Source organism: Serinus canaria, chromosome 2, assembly GCF_022539315.1.
Source record: "Serinus canaria isolate serCan28SL12 chromosome 2, serCan2020, whole genome shotgun sequence".
Taxonomy (NCBI): domain Eukaryota; kingdom Metazoa; phylum Chordata; class Aves; order Passeriformes; family Fringillidae; genus Serinus; species Serinus canaria.
This window is the reverse complement of record NC_066315.1, coordinates 25,815,524-25,834,829: the sequence shown is the minus strand read 5'-3', so window position 1 is coordinate 25,834,829 and position 19,306 is coordinate 25,815,524. Positions and strand designations below refer to the sequence as shown.

The window sequence follows — 19,306 nt, the reverse complement described above, 5'->3', positions numbered from 1 at the left end:
CTGTACAAAGAGAGGAAACTGCTCCACCTAGAACAGCTCCACCTAGAAGTTCACCCTCTAGGATACCAGCACAACTCCATTTGTCTTCCAGTTATTAGGAAATCCTCGTCTGTGATGCACCAGCAGGCACAACCAGCATGACCACTCAGAGTGGGTTCTGAGACACCAGTGTGGCCAGCATATGGCCAAATAGGCAAGTGTAGCTCTCCTGCTCTTGCAACTCACTGAACACTTAAAAACTCCAATTATTTTAATTTATATACATAGATGTCTTCTACTTACCTGCTGTGCAATAGAAAGCAGAACAAGAGCTCATTTTGTACTCAGACAGGATGAAATAGAACAAGGTATGAAAGACTATCTGCAATTATTAGAGACCTGTCACGTGCAATTCAGATCAGTAACACATGAGAGTGTGGAGACCCAGAATGCCTAAGAGACTTTCTCACATTCTTGAAAGATGCCAAACACCATACTCTCACCATTGTCCAAATGTTAGTATCAACTGAAGTGCAAAACCAAAGGGAAAGACAAGTCAATCAGCCTTTTCTCGACTGACACTAAAATTAAGCTTCAGCAGCAGAGCCAACAGAAGCTCTCAATGCCAGACCTACACTCAACCTTCTAGACCTACTCAACACAATCCATCTCATGAATTATTGCAGCTCCCTCATTTTTATACTGAGCATTTCCTTGAATTGCTTTGCCTCCAATTTCTGTACAAAGATTTCAGGAAATGGGCAATTGTTTGGAATCTGCTCTGCCCTTACTCAGCTATTCTATTCTATTCTATTATTTTCTAGGTCCCCCAAATTTAGCACAGTTTACACAGTGAAAGGAATACAGCAATACAGACAAGGTACATGGATGAACTGTTCTGATATCAAACCAGTTCTACCAACTGCACTGTTTCATTCCCACAAGTCACTGTTATGAAGAGAAACTGAAAGGAAGGTCTTCTCCCCAGTCAGTTGGTACAAGCTAAAACTCAACACTGTAAACATTCAGGGTGACATCTGCTTTGTTCACTGCCTGGGAATTCTTCAATACTTACATTTTACTAAAAATAAACAGGAAGGTACAGGTACTGTCAATAGGAAATATTTACCACCCTATCTCAATGTGTCAAGTATACGAAATTGTTACACATTCTAAAAACCACTTAATCATATTGAGACTTTGCAATCCTTAGTGAAAGCTATATTGTTCAACAGGAAGGAAGGAGAAAAAAAGATGAGTCTGCACATGGCATAGAAATACACATGATGACTACTCTTTTTGGAGACTAACAGGGGGTTTTTTGCAGACTTACAAAGTGTTCTAACTTCACCTGAGTCTGCTGATAATCAGATGTTTTTCATGCTGGCATTGGAGTACATTTTCCAACCTCCTCCAACCTGAATTTACTGTGGGACACAGTACTAAATTAATTCTGGAAAAATGCATCTGTATATTAAAAAGCATTATGTCAGTATTTTCTCCAACAATGCCCTTGGACTAAGGGATCTACTTTCTTTAGATTTCACTTGGGTTTAAAATTAGATGGCTCTGAAGCTATCAAGCAATACCTCTGCAGACTTGACTTCTTTCTTCTATGTATCACACTTCATCCATCTATTCTCAATCACCTTCACTACATTCCTAACTGGGAAGTTCTGTTCTCAGCAACAACGTAGTGGCATCCTGCTCATAGCTTATAGGATTTTTAAAAACCATGCTTTTTGGTTTGGTTTCAGGGGTTTTTTTAAGGTTTTTCTTGTATACTTGTCTTTCCTCCTTTAAAGGACTCCATTTGAGCTATCAAACCATTCAGGTATCTAGCTAGTGTAAATACTTGCAAAAACAAACAACTGTTTTGGTTTTACCTGTGTTTTGATTTTGGTGGGGTTTCTTTTGTTTGGGTTAGGATTTTTTTTGTTTTGGTTTTTGGGTATTTGTTTTGTTTTGTTCTTTTTTATTTGGAAAGATGCATCCATGAAACAGCAGTGGTTCATCATACTCTTAGGTCAGCTTCTGGCATATGGTTGCTCTCAGACAACCTTACTATAGTTGTTTCTACTCATATAAGTAAGCTCACTAGTGACAGGCTTTGAACTCAGCTAATAACATGATTTTAGGGACAGCAAAGTTCCCAGCTTTATTTCATCAGAAAGTCAACCTGATAGATCTACATTCCAGCATATTTATTTCGGTGCCTAGTCTCTTGTTCCATTGTTCTCAATGTCTTGCACACATTCTCATCTACTTTGAATTTCAGGATTGCAGCAAGTTTCATAACAGGAAGGCACACCCCTTAACATCCAGCTTTTATATGGCTAAATGGCTTGTCATCTTCCCCTGGCACAGGCACAAATGATGGAAAACCTACTTGCCATGTAGAACACTGAAAATCAAGTCCCTGGGAACAGTGCTAATGTTTTCCACAAAATCAGTGCTAAAGTTTTCCACAAAAGTAACCTTTTTGCAGCTCTCCTTAAAGCTACTTTCTTAGTAACACACGGGCAATTATAGACTTGAATAATCTTTACAAAACCAAGCAGTACACAACTAAAACCTTTTTTTTTTTTTTTAAGGCTTTTTTTAATTGGATGGCCTATGTGTTTCCATTTGTTAGTCATTAATAACTTTTGTGATCGTTGGCCTGTGTCAATTAAGCTTCAACCAAGTCCCTAAACCAGCGCTGCTAAGCCTGATCAGCTGAACCAAGGGTTAGAGGGCTGTGAGCAGCCTGTGGAGTCAGCTGCTACCCAGCAGAGCCAGAGCCAAGTGCTGCATTAGGTTTATCTGGGGGTGGTACTGGGCCAGCAGGCCAGCTAGTCCTGGAAATGCCAGTCCTTGCCAAACCACGAAAGGAGAGATTTGTGGGAGAAGGGATGGGACTGAAGGAGGGTAAGGGAGCAGGGCTAAGGCTAGTGAGCAGTAAAGCCATGGGAGAGCAGGCTCTATGGGGTTTGCCTGTAATGGAATGAGTGCTTTTGGAAGGTGCTTTTCCTTTCAGACATGTTATGCACGGTGTGTTATTGCAGCCTGCACTTATCTGACTAATAATGCATAATTTTCATACCTAGTTAGAAGCCAGCAACTCACACTAGCTTAGCAGATGATGATACATAGAAAGCATAACCACCCACCTTAAAGTTTCCACTTTTCAACTAAAAATGAATATTAAGTTAGAATGACTGTAAAATAGTTTTTATCTAATTAGCTTCCACTAGAAGGACAAAACTATGGACTGAAATCTTTAATTTTTCCTATTAATGCAGAAATGTACCTCTTAGTTCCCAAAATAACTTTTTATGGTTTTAGCACAAAAATTTATTACATTCTTGCTTTCATCACTATTATCTGCAATTAAATTCCTTACCTCCCTAAAAAAAGGAGCAAAACAGGCCCAAAATGTTTTCATAAGACGGGCTCTGTTTTACAGTTCTGTTTCTCAAATAGAGACACCACTCTGTGTTTTAATGTTACATTTTCAAAATAAAAATATAACACTCCACTTTTGGTTACATTATGTCTTACAGTCAGTAAGGCATATGACAAAAATAAACGTGGAGAGGAAATGAAGGTATTTTCTAGCACTATTTATAGTAATCCAGTCATGCTGAACTGATTGTATTTCCTCCTATATTGAAAATGCACAGACAGCTGCACATAAAATACATGTCATCAACTTTCAGCTTTCATTCAATGCAAAAAGTAACAGGTAAACACACTCCTGAGTAGACTATCATTGCTTTCAGTTTACACAGAGAAAGAAAACTTTACTGTGGCCAAATCTTGAAACCAAGAATTTGAACAGATAATCATATATCTCTGTGAAATGCATTCACATAAAAGAACTCCTGAAGATTAAGCTCACTTTCTTAAGAACCAAATTTTCACATCGGTACAGTAATTATTTTCATGAAAACACTTAGGCACAAGTAAATTGTGGTCAGCATGAAGTTGTTTCTATTTTTTTTAAATTAAAAGAAGCTGTAAAGCATAATTATAACCTAAAGTTTCCCCCACGTGTCTGGAAACTGGCCAAAAGCTATTGGTTTCCATGAGATGTAACTCTTATGAACAACAGAAGTTGAATTTTGATCAGGGATAGCTAATACTTTCTACCATGTCTTACTAAGATATGCTTTTTCTGTGTGTCTACTTCTTCATTTTAAAATTTGTTACCTTTGGGGCCAGAAGGGCACTCTAATTCACAATTTGTATGGACAAACATACTAGACTGGCCATCTGAAATCAGTTAGCTCAAAGGTAAATCAAAGACATATTTGGTGCCTCTCCCATTTCCTCTCACGTTCTAAGCCATTAACAGCAGATTTAGTTGCAATGGTTCCATCATACACAACGCTTAATCCTGAAATTCCCCTTTATCAAGAGGGCATCATCATGGAAGATGCTGACACAACTGACTCTGTCCTGGTATTTTCTCACTGAAGAACAATAGCAGGACACATGAGTTAAATGGTTCTTTGAGACCAAACCAGGTATTCAGTCTTTTTCTCACAATTTTCCTGTTATTTGACTGCTTGAGAATCCTCCCTTAGAAGATATCAAGAACTGTGGAGCTCTACTTCATTTATTAACTCCACATTTATCTTTGAATCTTTTCCCCTTTAATATTAAACCAAATTTATTTTTGCTGCACACACTTATTTTAATTGAAGCTATTCTTTCAGTTCACTGTTCAGAAAGCAATTAAGTGGTAATAGAAAAGAACATACATATGGATTGCTAGAAATATTTTGTTCAGAAGCAGGTGGTGCACATGCAGTAAAGTATTAGTAGTGTTCTGTAAGAATCAATACCACTGTCTAGTGTGTATGCTCCATTGTGTAAGCAGGGGGGGAAAAGCCAACACGACCCTCCCATGCTAAAATACAGATGGAGCTTAAGGGGGAAAAATGGTGACCAGACATTCAGCTCTCAATAAGGTAAAGTATAACAAAGCCTCCTTAGCTGCAATGCTCTTCCTTCAAACTGTATTTATTTGATCTATCTACAAAATTCACATCCAAAACATCCAAACACTTCCACCCTGACTGTAGCATGAATTATGCTCACCAGCAAGTGAGCCTCAGGTTTACCAACAAAAATAACTGTACATAAATCCACCTTGAAAAAGTAGGAAGACCAAAGACACAGCCCCAAGTAAACTCACCCTAAAGGTTTAATGGGAATCTACAAACTGTTCCTGAGCTGCTTCACTGCATCTCTTAGATAGTTATCCTCAGGGTGTGTAGTAATGTGTACAAATAAGATAGTTTTATTTAAGAACTAAAATAACTTTTTACTAGAGTATGGGGAGTCTAAGAGTATGGAAAGTTCTTGGATACCTTTGTCCATCAAGGGGACAAGCTGAAACTCTTCTGTCTTTTGATAATAAATATGTCAGAAGTAAGGAATATCTAAAGGTAGACAGGATTTTAACAAATGGCCAAAGTAAATACACTTCAGGGTATTTCTGCTTCTGCTTGACTAGTATTTCAGCATGTTTCTAAAGCAAGTGAGGTCACATTACTTATCCTGTTTACCTGCACATTGTACTTCATAACTAGGTTTCATACACATCATTCAATTTATAATTCAGAATATGAGTTCTAGTTGGAAGCTGTTGTTTTGAAAGGAAGAAAGAAGGACAAGGACATTTTATAACATTTTGTTCTGACCTTCAGATGATTTCTGGAGGCAGTTTATATAGCATTTATCTATTTAGTTATCTTAAATAATGCACTTAAAATCCTGACCTCAGAAACTGTCAGCTTTTTTCATCACCAGTTTTGTTCTTTTGGGTGGTTTCATTGTAATAAAAAGCCTACCAGACATAAAGCAAAAGCAAAAGTCAAAGAATATCCTCACAGTACATCAGCCATCACCATCTGCTTGCAGCATGTCAGTATAGTACATGGTTCAGTCCTCTGAAAAGGGCAGAATAGACTGGACTCCAGAAACACTACATCAATCAGCTGGTCCTTAACACTGCAGGTATCACATCAGAGCACTTACACCATTTAAAGTCACACAGACTGATAACGAGAATAAGGGTTGGTCACTCTCCAGTTGGCAAAGGTAACAGAGGGTCTACATGAGGAAAGTCATCAGTAGCAGAATGGAAATAGCAGGAGTAGAATGGAAATAAAAGGTTTAAAACAAGAGCCTCTTAGAGTTTGTTCATTTGTACCCTGTGTTAAGCCGGATCTCCAGAGTCAAGATCAAAAGTGCCTAGACATGTTCTCACCAGAAATGTCTTAACTTCATAATTCATTCCCTGCACAAGAAGTTCATTGACTTTAGCTACAGAATGTAAGCAAACAGATGGCTTATGCTGCCAGGAATGTGCTGAAGACCTAAAGAAATATAAACCCAGAGGATTCAGAAGTTTCACTGGACCCGAGGGAAAGGGCAGGAAAAAAGAGAGAAAGGAAGTAGTAGACAAGACCACTTACAGATATGACACCTTCTGAAATAAGAAAACAAAAGAATAACACAGACACCCTTCAATTTACATCTGATCCATCAAATAGAAAATGAAAACATTTCTTGCTCAGGAGTATCTGTTACAAAGGTCAGTGTGCAAGATGTGCAGCTGTAAGATACCTGCTGACATTAAGCAGGTATGAGCCTGTACTGCTCAACCAGTAAAAGATATAATTGAAAAAGAGAAATTGAGGGGGAGGGGAATCTTTAAAAAAAAGAAAAAAAAATTGCCTTTCTGTGTTAAAACAGAAGACTGCAAAAAACCCCAAACATTCAAACACTGCAAGACAAATTAGCTCAGGAATATAAGGATAAAGACAAGACAAACACTATTGGACTACGGCCCTGAACAAATTTAAACCAACTTCCACAGCAGTACTGAATGCTACAGGTTTAAAAAAAAAAATATGCATGTAAGTAAAATTTTAAGAACATTTAATCTGAAGTTCTTAATGACTTCTTATAATCAAACTTGAAATCAGAATATGCTGGACAGCTTTTACTGCACTATAAAGTTTTACTTTACCTAGTTGATCAAGGGAAGCCAGTTGATGTAATATTTTGGATTTCAGAAAAGCTTTCAAGACTGTCTCCACAGGATCCTTCTGGAGAAAATATCCAGCATTAAGCTGGATGAACACATCATGCAATGCGTGAACAGCTGGCTCAAGGGTCAGGCACAAAGGATTACAGTGAACGGGGTGACATCAGACTGGTGACCTGTCACTAGTGGGGTTCTGCAGGCTCCATCCTTGGCCCTGTGCTCTTCAAAGTCTTTACTGAAGACCTGGACACAAGACTTGAAAGGACACTAAGCAAGTTTGCAGAAGATACAAAACCGGGAGGAGCTGTTAACCCCTCAAAGGTAGGGAGGACCTGCAGAGAGACCTCAACGAATTATAGAACAGGACAATCACCAACTGTATGAAATTTAACAAGGGGAAGTGTCAAATTCTGCACCTGGGATCAGGCAACCCTGTATGTACAGACAGACTGGGGCATGAGAGGCTGGAAACAGTGCCACAGAAAGGGATCTGGGGGTCTTGGTTGATAGAAATTTAAATATCAGTCAGCATTGCCCTGGCAGCCAGGGGGACATCAGGCACAGCATGGCCAGCCAGGCAAGGGAGGGGATTGTCCTGCTCTGCTCTGCACTGGGGTGGCCTCACCTTGAATAATGTGTGCAGCTTTGGGTGCCACAATATAAAAAAGACATTAAGCTGTTAAACAGTGCCCAAAGGAGGGCAGCAAAGATGATGAAGGGCCTTGAGGGGAAGCCATCTGAGCAGTGGCTGAGGTCACTTGGTCTGTTCAGTCTGGAGGAGACTGAGGGGAGACTTCATTGCAGTTACAACTTCCTAATGAGGGGAAAAGAAGGGACAGATACTGATCTCTTCTCTGGATGACCAGTGACAGAACCAGAGGGAATGGCCTGAACTTGTGTCAGGGGTGGTTTAGGCTGGATATTAGACAAAAGTTCTTCATCCAGAGGGAGGCTGGGCCCTGGAACAGGCTCCCCAGGGAAGTGGTCACAGCACCACGGCTTACAGAGTTCAAGAAGTGTTTGGACAATGCTCTCAGGCACACGGTGCCACTCTGTGCAGGATGAGGAGCTGGACTTGACCTTTATGGCTCTCTTCCACGTCAGCATATCCTGTGATACTATTATTTTACACAGAACAAGATCCCATTTCTTTTACCAGCCAGCACTGTCAGCCCCCCGGGAGGGCCAGGAGCCCCTGCCCACTGGATCACAAAGCCGGCAGAAGGAATACGCACAAACAAAATGCACCCTCTTCCACCAAACAGCTGTGCCTGCAGAGCACTGTCCCGCAAAATAGCAGGGCTTTTTAAAATCAAATTTTGACAGCTAATGAATGCATTCACGGCTGTCACAAGTTGAATATAACCCACAAGTATGATGCTCAATTATTTTGCTCCCTTCTTTGTTTTAAAAGTTAATTAATACTCCTAAAAAGGTAGTTTAGTGCAATAGCAAGGACTTTCAAGTATAGAATTTGACTGCTGTTTATGCTACTTTAAATGAAAAGCGTATTATAACAAAGCACGACTCATTATCTTCACACAGAATGCATATTTTGCTATCAACAAGATTAGAAGTGGTAGGAGGCCTACAAAGGAATATTTGAAACAATAATCTAAGAAAGCAGCTGTCCTAAAAGCCACAAAATGCATTAGGAAGCTAAATTCAGTAGCTGTCACTTCTGCACCAGTGTCCTGGATCTGATCGGGAAGCAGCTTAACTCATCTCTCCCCTCACATTTCCCACTGCACGTTTCAGGCATGATGGGCACATTCCCCTTGTTTTGATTTCCAGGGAAAAGGAGAGCAGATACTGCTTTTACCCTCACCCTCTAAACTAGCCTACTCAAGAAACAATGGATCTGAAATCTGTTCCCTGTAGACTGATGATATTCAGACTCCTGGCTGCCACAGGGAGCTCTCTCTGTCAGCTACACTTTAATTGGCTTGGGAACCTTTCTCCCCTTTCTTTGGAAGCTGGACCTGGTTCACCCAAAAAGGAAAGGTTGCCTGGGACAGAAGTAAAACAAATCAGAACAAGTCTGAGCCTGATGCCTAGAAGTTGGCAACACATTCTGTCTCTTTGTGCTGAAAATTCTTTTCAAAAGCTTTAGTCATTTCATTTTAAGAAATAAAAAAAGCACAAATCCACCACACACATGGGCCAGGGAGCAGAGATCAATATTCCCATTTTCTTATCACAAGCCACTGAAGTTCAATGACTCATGCAGTATCAGAGAAGCTCCTGTGTCTTGCATTATTGAAGTAGAACCACTGTGCAGCCAGTATAAACACTGGGAGTCATCTCACTGGACTTTTAGACCTTGGTGCTGGAAGATGTGCATCTGACAGCACTCAGCCTATGCAGAGCTTGAGCTGAGGTCTCCCGCTTCTCAGATGAATGCTTGAATAAGCACAAATACACACCAAACATATTGCAAGAAGAACATGCTGTAACTTCAGCTTTTGGTCTTGAGTCAAGTGGACAGATGTGCTTGAGGTATGGTGCCTTGATTCAGACCCTTCAACTCTGGAGCATACCAAGCATTCAAGCTTATTGCTGGTCTCTGCTTTTTCCAGTAGGTCATTTTAGGCAAATATACTCTAAACAGATTTTGTAAACTAAATTTTAGAGATGCTTAGATCTACTTCTTGGTTCACTCTTTCCTGTTTTTTAAAAATACAATACATGAGCTGAAAACTGCTACTTGTTCATTACTAGAGTCTCACCTTTGGGTTGTTCAATGGTAAAGCAGAAGTAGATTTTCATAAGAGCTGGTATATCCAAATGAAGTTTATATTCAACTGGAGTCAGTATTTAGACCTATTGAAAGCTTTTCATCCATCTTTTTATAAGAGTGTTGACATAACTTGTGGGTTAGTAAAAGAAAACAGTTCCAACCAAAAAAATTCTCTCCACAAGTTTGCCTCCTAATGAAGGGTGCATTGGTATGTGCATTTAATAAGAATCTTTTAAAGATAATAGTGAATGCTTTCTGCTCCAATAGCTTTCCTAATGTTTTTGTAAACGGAATTTTCTCTAGTCCTGCCCTTCTGCAAGACCTATGGATGAAATAATTCAGAAGGAATCAGGTAGGCAAGTTCCCATTGAAAAATAAAATGGCAAAGAAATAGCCAGTTCTAGTCCATCCCTCTCAAAAACCCTGAAGTTTCAAACTAACTGAAATAAGGACAAAAATTAATATCTTGGGTTTTGAATTGTTGCTCTCCCTTATTCACCTGGGAGTACGAAAACTATGAGCTAAAATCCTGAACAACTGCAGTATACTGCTGCTCCAGAGAGATCTCAGCAAAAAGATACTTTAAATTATACAGTCTAACAGCAAGAATCTTTTCTGGTTTGCTTTGTTTTGTTCCAGGAAAGGTCTGTGACTTTGGATCATTTTAAGAAAGCTTGCCCAATTTAACTGAAAAAAAATGTATACTCACATGGCAGTTATATGCTCAAAAACCTCATCTTTAATCTGGGGCTAACTGAAAGAGAAAAACAAACAAAACCCACAAAAAATGCCACAAGAAACCAAAGCACCAAAACAAATGAGCCTCACCACTGACAATGAGCCTCAATACTTCTAACTGTGAGGTTTCCCTACAGTTTGTACTTGTATTCTTATAGACAAAATACCAAATCCATATCCACCTAATCCAAGTTCCCCTAATTTCACCTAGGCACCCTGGGAAAAACAAGGAGGAAATGAAGAGACTGTATTCATCTGCTGAATGAATTTGAAGTCCCACATTTATGTCAACTGCTGGGAAAAGGAAAGAGAGAGGAACACACTGTACCAACATTCTAAGTTAAATCAACTTAGGCTTTTGAAGTATTATCTGTCAATTATAATTTTTGCCCTATACACAGTTTTTATAGCAAATAAGCATGTGTAAATTGAGGAAACAATATACAGAATTAAAGCTGGGATTATATTCTGTACTGTAGATGGGTAACTACTAACAGCAGGGGGTGTTCTAACAGATAAACAAAGTGCACAAATGAAGCAGCCCACTAGTTCTAGGAGGCAGTTGTATTCTTCCTTATTTTTCACTGTCATGTACGAGACCCCCATGACAATGGAAATAGCACCGATTTACTAAAATTAGTGAAGATTTCCTAAAAGATATAAAAACCACAAAGTTAAATGATCATGTCAGAACATAATGATTACTGCATCATTTCCCCAGCCAGCCACAGTCAATGTTGTGTGCAAATGCTTCTTTCTGACTGAAGGAAGAGAGTAAATTTCATTGTTGTCCACACAATCCTCATTTCTGGAGGAAAGCACTGTGTAAAAGCTGAAGATCATTCAGCTCTGAGAGCAGACATCAGAAAGCTCACAGACATTATATTTTTGGCAACCTCCAAAGATGTGTTAGGGCAAAAACAGATGAAATAGCACTGAAATGCAAAATAACTGAATGGGTAAGTCCCCTACATCCTTTAATTTATTTTTTCTGACTGAAATGTACTCGACTAGTATACCAAAAAGGAGCAGCTAAAAAACCCCACATCCTCATGGCCAAGGTGACAAGCCACCTTTCATTTTTAAGGAAAAACCTTACACTCACATTACTATTTCACATTGATGCCTATGACATGACTGATTTGAAACACTTGTAAAACACAGAACAAAACTTTATAATACCTAATTAAAAATAAACAAGAGAATATATCTTTGGAAAAGTAATTTTTCTTCTTCCACTGAAAAAAAAAAAGTACAAAAACATTTATTTGCCAGAGATAGCAATGAGAGTGTGCAAAATCAGTTCAACATAACGTTTCCTTTTGAGAAAATTAACACTGATTAACATCTATAGAAGTATGAATGACTCCAACCAGACAGGCAGTGATTGCTTGAGCTAATGTCTAGGACCTCTCTGCAAGGCATGATCATCTAACTGTGCTGTAAATTGCTGAAAGAGGGACTTCAACCTGAATTTATCACTTGCCAGAACATAACTTGTGCTCCTGCAACACATTTTTCACCTTTTGTTTTTCAGTTAGCTGTAGCTGTGAGTCCACTGTATACAGGCCAATCAGACTGGGACTAAAAATATGTTCTCATTCCATGAACTATTTTCTTTGCATCATAAAGAAACTTTTAATTCTAAAAGTGATTTAATGACCAGCATGTTCTGGGGAACAAAGTTTACAACCAGCATTTGAAAATCCATACTTTTATACTATATTTTACTGGTTTTACTCTGTTTTACAATAGGCAATAGGTATTTTCCTTTTGTATATTTCAGCTTCAAATTGCTTATAGGCCAGTAGACTATGGCACTGCTACTAGAGAGTGAACTTCTAACATATAGGAGTAAAACTGTCAGAAGCCAGGTGTCAAAAGTGATCACCCTACTATAGAAAGGTTAAAGAATACAGTCTCAGCTATGTAAACACATCATTTAGACCAGTCATGTCCAAAAAAAGTCTTCATCTTTTCTAAGAAAAAATTTCTAGCAAAACCAGGATTTTCTTACTTAAGCATATTCTGCTTCCATCAGTATTTGCAAAACTTAAAGTCAGTAGGACCAAACCTCTGAGGAGCACTTTGGAGACCTGGATTGTAGAAAGTGACTATTATACATCAAGTCTGAAGGCAGTTAATATGAAAAACAGGAATGCAACCCCAACCAATATTTTCTTAGAGGACTGGCAGCAAACTGCCAGATGCATGTGTGACCTCAAAACAACCTTTTGCCAGATGCCTCTTTAACCTCTTACAATTACATCAACTTCTAAAAAGACAGCTACATTTTACCATTTTCTTCCTTTGGTTATGCAAATTAGGAAGATGTGCTTAATAGACAGAATGCAAGTGTTTGGTTCTGTGCATTTTGTCTCTTAAAGTCCCAAAATAAAGCTGCTTGGTACAGCAGCACATAATTCTTTATTGCCAGCATTAAAACAAGTTAAACAAGAAATCTTCATTTTCTTTCTTTTCTCCTCCCTTGAGTCTATGGTCAAAACCAGGTAACTTTTTAAGATAGTTATGAGTTAAGGGGCCAAGACAATATTCAGCCAAAGCAAACAATAAATCACTTTTGATACTATTTACCATTTTAAAGTAAATAACCTTTTCTTTCATAAAAAGTATGCTATACATTTTATGTTACAATCAACAGAAGCCAACACAACCATTCACAATATTCAGATTCAAAACTGGCTTGAATGCTAATATTTTGAGAAAGGTATTTGCTGCAAATTTTAAAAAAATAAATTCATAGCATGAAAGCATCATGAACATGTTCCAGGGGCTCAAGTCCTAGAAAGCAAAAGGAAGAGAAATTATGTGGAATGAAAAGTAAGTAGGTCATGTATACTGAAGTGCTAAATATACAATCATCTGATTTGTGGCTGAGAGAACTGTTTTTAAAATCTAGAGGTGTACAAATAAATGAAGAAACCCACAGTATTTGTGAACAAAAACATTCTTTGATGATGCATTAAAGAGAAAGACTCCTTCTGCTGTATAGAATCCAAGAGGGGAAAAAAGCATTTCTTTTAAGAAATATACCTCCTTGTACGGCAAAACAATGAATTTCAGTTGTTCTGTAACCCAGATCCTTTAATCTGCATAAGAGATGCTGACTGAGTTCACTCAACCAAATCACTACTGGCTTTCAGAATACAATCAACACATGCTTTTCAACAGTATTAATATAGCATGAAGCTTGTGCTCCTAATTATTCATGTTTTTGCATTCTGTTTTTTCCCCCTGCTGTAAAATATGCAAATTTACTTCTTTGTGTTATTTAGGTCCCACATGGGCCTCAACAGATCTGTTTGGAGCGAATTACAAGCCAACATCTAGATACATGCTGTCAACATTTCAAGCTTCATTGTTTTTATTAGGTTGGAATGTCATTATAGATTTGATATTAGGCTTTAAAAAGCTTTTTATAAATCTCTTGAAAACCTACAGTCTAATCAAATGGTGCACTGATAATTACTACTACTGCACTTTGGTGTGTGAAAGGGGGAGAGCAGAGCCCTGCGAGCCCCGAATCCGAGGGCAATCCCCATCTAGCGGCACCACTGAAAAGTGCAGGTTGTTTTTGTGCAAAATTAGTCCCAAAGAGGATTAGTTTGACTTCATCGCTGAATGAAGTGGAGACATTACCTCCTTATGCAACTAAGGATCGGTAACAGGAGAGGACTGTTTCATCTCAATTCCTCCTCCTCCTCCCTTTTCAGTCAACTCTGGCTGCAAAATTCAATGCCCAGATGAACTACCATGGGTTTTTGAGTATAAAAACCATAAAGCAGCACTTCAGGAAAGAGGTCACTTTAAATACTGTGACTTCTTAGTGTGCATCAAAAGGGTTCATTTACAGTGGCACAGGCTGACACACATAAAATATTCTTTAGATAAAAGTATTAACAGATATCCTGACATTTCAGATTACTATAAAGTTAGTATTAAATATTTTAACCTCAAAGCCCATAAAAAACCAGTAGCTTGGTTATTCAAAAACTATAAGGTTGGAAATAACTACACAAGCACTTCCTGTTATATAAAAAATAGGTAATGTTAAGTCCATTGATGCAGAAAATGAAAGGACATTGAGACACTGCTTTTTTCCAACTGGCACAATGCCTTGTACATTTCTTTAATGTAACAGTATACTTTAAAACACTGCAGCCCAACCTTCCTTACTAGAACCACTCAAAAGCTCCTTAAATATTAATGAAAAAGCAAAGCAGATATTTACAGGGACTTACTACACATTACTACTAGCTCCAAGAAAACAAACAGCAGCAATAACACTAAGATTTTACAAATCTCTTGATGCATTTAGTCTTTGAGGTGTGTATGAGGGGGAAGAAAACAGAAAAAGTATTTGATTTGCAGTAATGAACTAGTATGGGGGTACTCCTTTGTTTCAGGAGTATCAATATATTAAATTTCCATTTCATAACAGATTCACTACAGAAAATTTAAACATATATACATTTCTCTCACAGGCAAACATATATTAAAAAAATATATGTAGAGATCTCTACGACTAAGATCAATATGGAAACTGTAAGGATCCTATTTCCAGGCTTTTTTCCATGTTGAGCAACACTGGGAGTGTCATTTAATTCAAATATGCACTTTATCCAAAGTAATCCAAAAAACTACCTGCAAGCAGAATAAATTCATGGCAAAACAGAAACTGCAATTTGGGCAGGAACAAGTATTCATAAAATTGTTCTTTGGAAAAACAGTCCAGATTTCCAAAACTAAAAGCTGACTTGGGCTGATTATTTTACTTTTTGGTATCTTCAGTACAGATTTCCCATTTGTTAGGGATATTCTTCTGCAATATAAGTGCAGTTGACACAGGGAAGCTTTCATCTGGATGTAAATCATACTTTTCACAGTTTCAGAGGAGTGAGGTTACTCCTGCCCTCAGATGAGGATGATCCCCTAAGAAAGAATTATAATACTGATTTAACTCAATAATATAGATACTGAATACATCAGAGGAGGGTTCAAATACCTAATTTGAAATAAGACAAAGCTCAAATGCCTTGCTGAGATTAACTTAAAAGAGTAAGTCATACCTGACCACCAAAATTTTAAGATAAGTATACCTGCTATCAATCATCCACCATAATTTATCAAACTCCCTGTGTATTCTTTTTGCAGCCCATTATGTTCCTGGCTTTGTGATAGCAGGTTGTAATAATGAAATCAACAACATCCCACTTCTCACAAAGTTCCCAAATCTTCTACCTGTCAACTGGTTTTAGTACAAATTCTTTTCTGTATTTTTAATAAGGAAGAAATAATTGCCTTATACACACAGAATGAAAAACAGTAGTTCCCACCTCCTTTGCTGTGACATTTTAGATGCTGGTGCAAGCCTGAACACATTTGCTCTGTAGAGTTTCTTCTCTTCAGACATCATCATTGAAACAGGAGGGACACTGGTTAATTGAACAAATCCAAGACTCATTTAAATATCACAGATCCTTCTATTTATTTGGAAGAGATTTCAAAACCCTTAATTTCTTCTGTCTATGACTATTTTCTATTGACAGGAAACCTGACAGGCAAAAATCATCCCTACTCCAACAGGGATAAATATTAACAAATAAGTGTTAAACCAAAAATTGCTCATAAATTCTAGACGGCTGTCCTAGATGGATCTAGGAAAGCCCAGTAGCAAGAATGGAGGTTCACAGTGCAGAAGTGTATATTTAGAACAAAATTTCTGCCAAACTTTCTTATCATGCTACAGCCTCCCTGTGCCTGTGACAGTCACTCTATTCTGATGAGAATCCTGTGCCTGTTCATTTTTCCTTAGGTACTTCCTCATTGAAAAACTTTGTAACAAAATTGCTGAACCTCAGAAAATGACCTTTAGGAGACACTTCAGTGCTCCCTGTAAGTACCACTACTCCCTACCACTTGTTAAGAGGTCTGCACCTGAAGCTAAGAGGAGAGCTCTGAAATGACAGCCTTTGGCCAGTATTGAAAATCCATGTTAATTTACATCTTAAAAAATGAAAGTGAAATCTGTCCTAGGTTCAGGGAAGAAACAGAAGTTAAATATGTTTGAAAATCAGATTTTTCAGCACCTGCAACTGAGCTGCTTCTCCAAACCATTTACTCCATTCCAATACCCAACATAAAAAAGATCCCTGAGAGAAAACAAAACAAGACCCAACAACTCTTAAATCCATGGAACAGATTTCCCTTTAAATCACAAGTCAAAAGTAAACAAAGCCTTGAACCCAGGCATGGTGCAAGGATCAGATCAAGAGTTTCTCAGAGAGCTGTCCTGCCTGCAGACACAGTGAGAGACACAACCCTCCTGGCTGTCCAGCCCTTAGCACAGCACTGGGCTCAGCAGCCCCTTCCCAGCACCAGGGCTTTGTCTCTCTGTGCCCACTGCCAGCCCAGACACGATGCAGCCTGAGCACATCCATCAGGGCCAGGCAGAGGGCTATGGGAGAAGTCTCATTCCCTGGTCCTTGCCAAAAGCAGCCTGCAGGGATGCCTGGGAACCTGGGTGACCACAGTGCTCTGACCCAACTTCCTGGCCTGGCCTCAGTTGTGCCTGATCCCTGCAGAAGTGTCTGGCACCAAGGTCTCGGCTGGCCCTGGTCACTGTCCCCAGAGCTGTGGTGTCCTTGTCCAGGGAGCTTGGCATTGCCCTGCTCCTCAGTGAGGTCCGAGCCCCTGTGCCCTTGGCACCCTCGCTGGGCTGCAGGCTCACCTGCCTGCTGGAGCCACCAGCATTTGCTGGCTCACTGCAATCCTGTCTGGAAAAGTAAACAAGACCCTGCACATCGGGCTCCTAAATCAAACCTGAAGACAAAATTAACTTCTCTCAATCCTTTTGAAAGAGGACCTACAGAACAATATTCTAATTGATTTTAGTTATTTATATGATTTTTTTAATGATGAGGGTGATGAGACACTGGAATAGGTTGCCCAGAAAAGTCATGTTCAAAGTCAGGCTGCACAGAGCTTTGAACGACAAGGTTTATTGAAAGATGTTCATGCCCATGGAGGCAGGCTGGATTAAATGGTCTTTAAAAGTGCCTTACAACCCAAACCATTCTATGATTCTATGATCTTTCAGTTGCTTCAAGCAAAAACCACCCACCCCACTTGCACCATCAGCACCATGGGGATTTTGCAGAGTTTCTGACTGTCTTGACAAACACACATGGGAAGCAGCATTGCTGTCTCAGTTTTTCAATTCCTGATCTTAGACTGAGATTAGGACTACAAGTCATTTGGATCTTTGAGACTGATGGGAGATTTTTAGTTGTGTGCCAAACCAAAATGCTAGCATTAAAACTGTATTTTTCTCTAAGGCTAGCAATGAATGGCAGGTTAGAATTTATTCTATATTACAAAAGCCACAAAACGTGAGGAATTCCTAAAGAACTACTACTCTCCAAGATTCCCAAGCTAATTGAAAATTACTTGTTTTCTTAATTCTGGCTTTCACAATGTTAACATTAAAAACAGTTTGTGATGATGAGGAAAGCCTCTGAAACATTTTTCCATATTTCTGCATTTGATTCACTCATCAAAACCAACTGCATGTGTTATGCCCATTTCAGAAGCCTCTTTTCCCTTTTCAGGGTAATATTTCTGCTTGTTACAGAACAGGCACCATTTTTATAGCTTCATGAAGAGATGAGATGACCAGTATCCAGAAAATAAGTGAACTGGTAGTTAGACATAAAGACATTTTAGTCTCTAGTAGGAAATTATATTTTATATTTATTTTGTAGAGAGAGAATTACAAATTATTTTTGCTTGACTCCCACACATGCAATATTTACCCCAAAAGCTAAAATAGAGAATTTCTTTCAGCTGCTAGGCTGCAAAGTTGGTTTTGTTGATTCTGCTCTTTTTATGACTCACCTTTCTAGTCAGACATTGAATTCCCAAATGCATTGATACTTTACAAGGAAAAGGTAGATTTCAAATATAGCAATGAAAATGAGTTTTTCTTTTCATATCTTTTCCAAGTCTTGTTATAATTTCAAATATAGCAATTTATAACAAGACTTGGAGAAGATATGAAAAGAAAAGAAAAACTCATTCTCAGGATTTGACACGGCAACAGCTGTGATGGAGCTTTCTCAGTAAAGCACTGAATTTTCTTCTCACTTTTTCAAATATCAACCAATACAGAAAGATTCCTCCCACGTCCACAGCATATTGGTGAACTAGGCTTTTTGTTCTTATATGCTCTGAATGAAAGACCAGGTTTAAGAACCAGCTTAAAATGTCAGAAATTAAATTCTCACTCCCTCCAAGAGCTTTCACTGCCTACAGTAGTATTCACACTAATGATCCTAGAAATCTGCTACTGAGATGTGGTAAAGATATTTACTATTGGATTTCCAGAACATTTTACACCAGTTTAGAAAAGCTTCAGAACATTCCATCTGAGTAACAAACTAGTAGCTAACAGAATGGCTAAGTGTTGTGGTTTGGGTTTTTTTTTTTCCACTGATACTGTTCCTAGACAAGAACACCCCTTCCAGATAAATATCTACTTAAGTCCTGACCCATAATTCTGCAACTACATTTGTCTTGCAAGACAGTGATATGCTTCACTGATAAAGCTGATAGCAGCTCTTCAGCCAGGGCAGTCCATTTCATTGTAGACAGCAAAATTAACTTCTGTCTGAGCAAAAAATAAAAAATAAAAAAAAGTGAAGACTCAAATGAAATTGATCGTTCTTAAATTTATATTTAACAGATTAATTTTATGTGAATTTATGTAAACAAAGTTTAAATAG

General features: G+C 38.4%; 1 protein-coding gene across 6 annotated transcripts in view; it reads right to left on the bottom strand.

Annotated features, from left to right (window-relative positions):
• The window catches only part of UMAD1 (UBAP1-MVB12-associated (UMA) domain containing 1), a 79,116-nt gene that overhangs the window by 51,281 nt on the left and 8,529 nt on the right, over positions 1-19,306 (bottom strand). For 2 of the 6 annotated variants that reach the window (XM_050971194.1, XM_050971196.1), the window contains exon 3: positions 15,860-15,958. The exons of the other annotated variants lie outside the window; for them this stretch is intronic. In XM_050971194.1, the coding sequence (XP_050827151.1) occupies positions 15,860-15,905 (46 nt within the window). In that variant the 5' untranslated portion in view covers positions 15,906-15,958. The remainder of the gene's footprint in view (positions 1-15,859; positions 15,959-19,306) is intronic. 6 annotated transcript variants of the gene reach the window in all.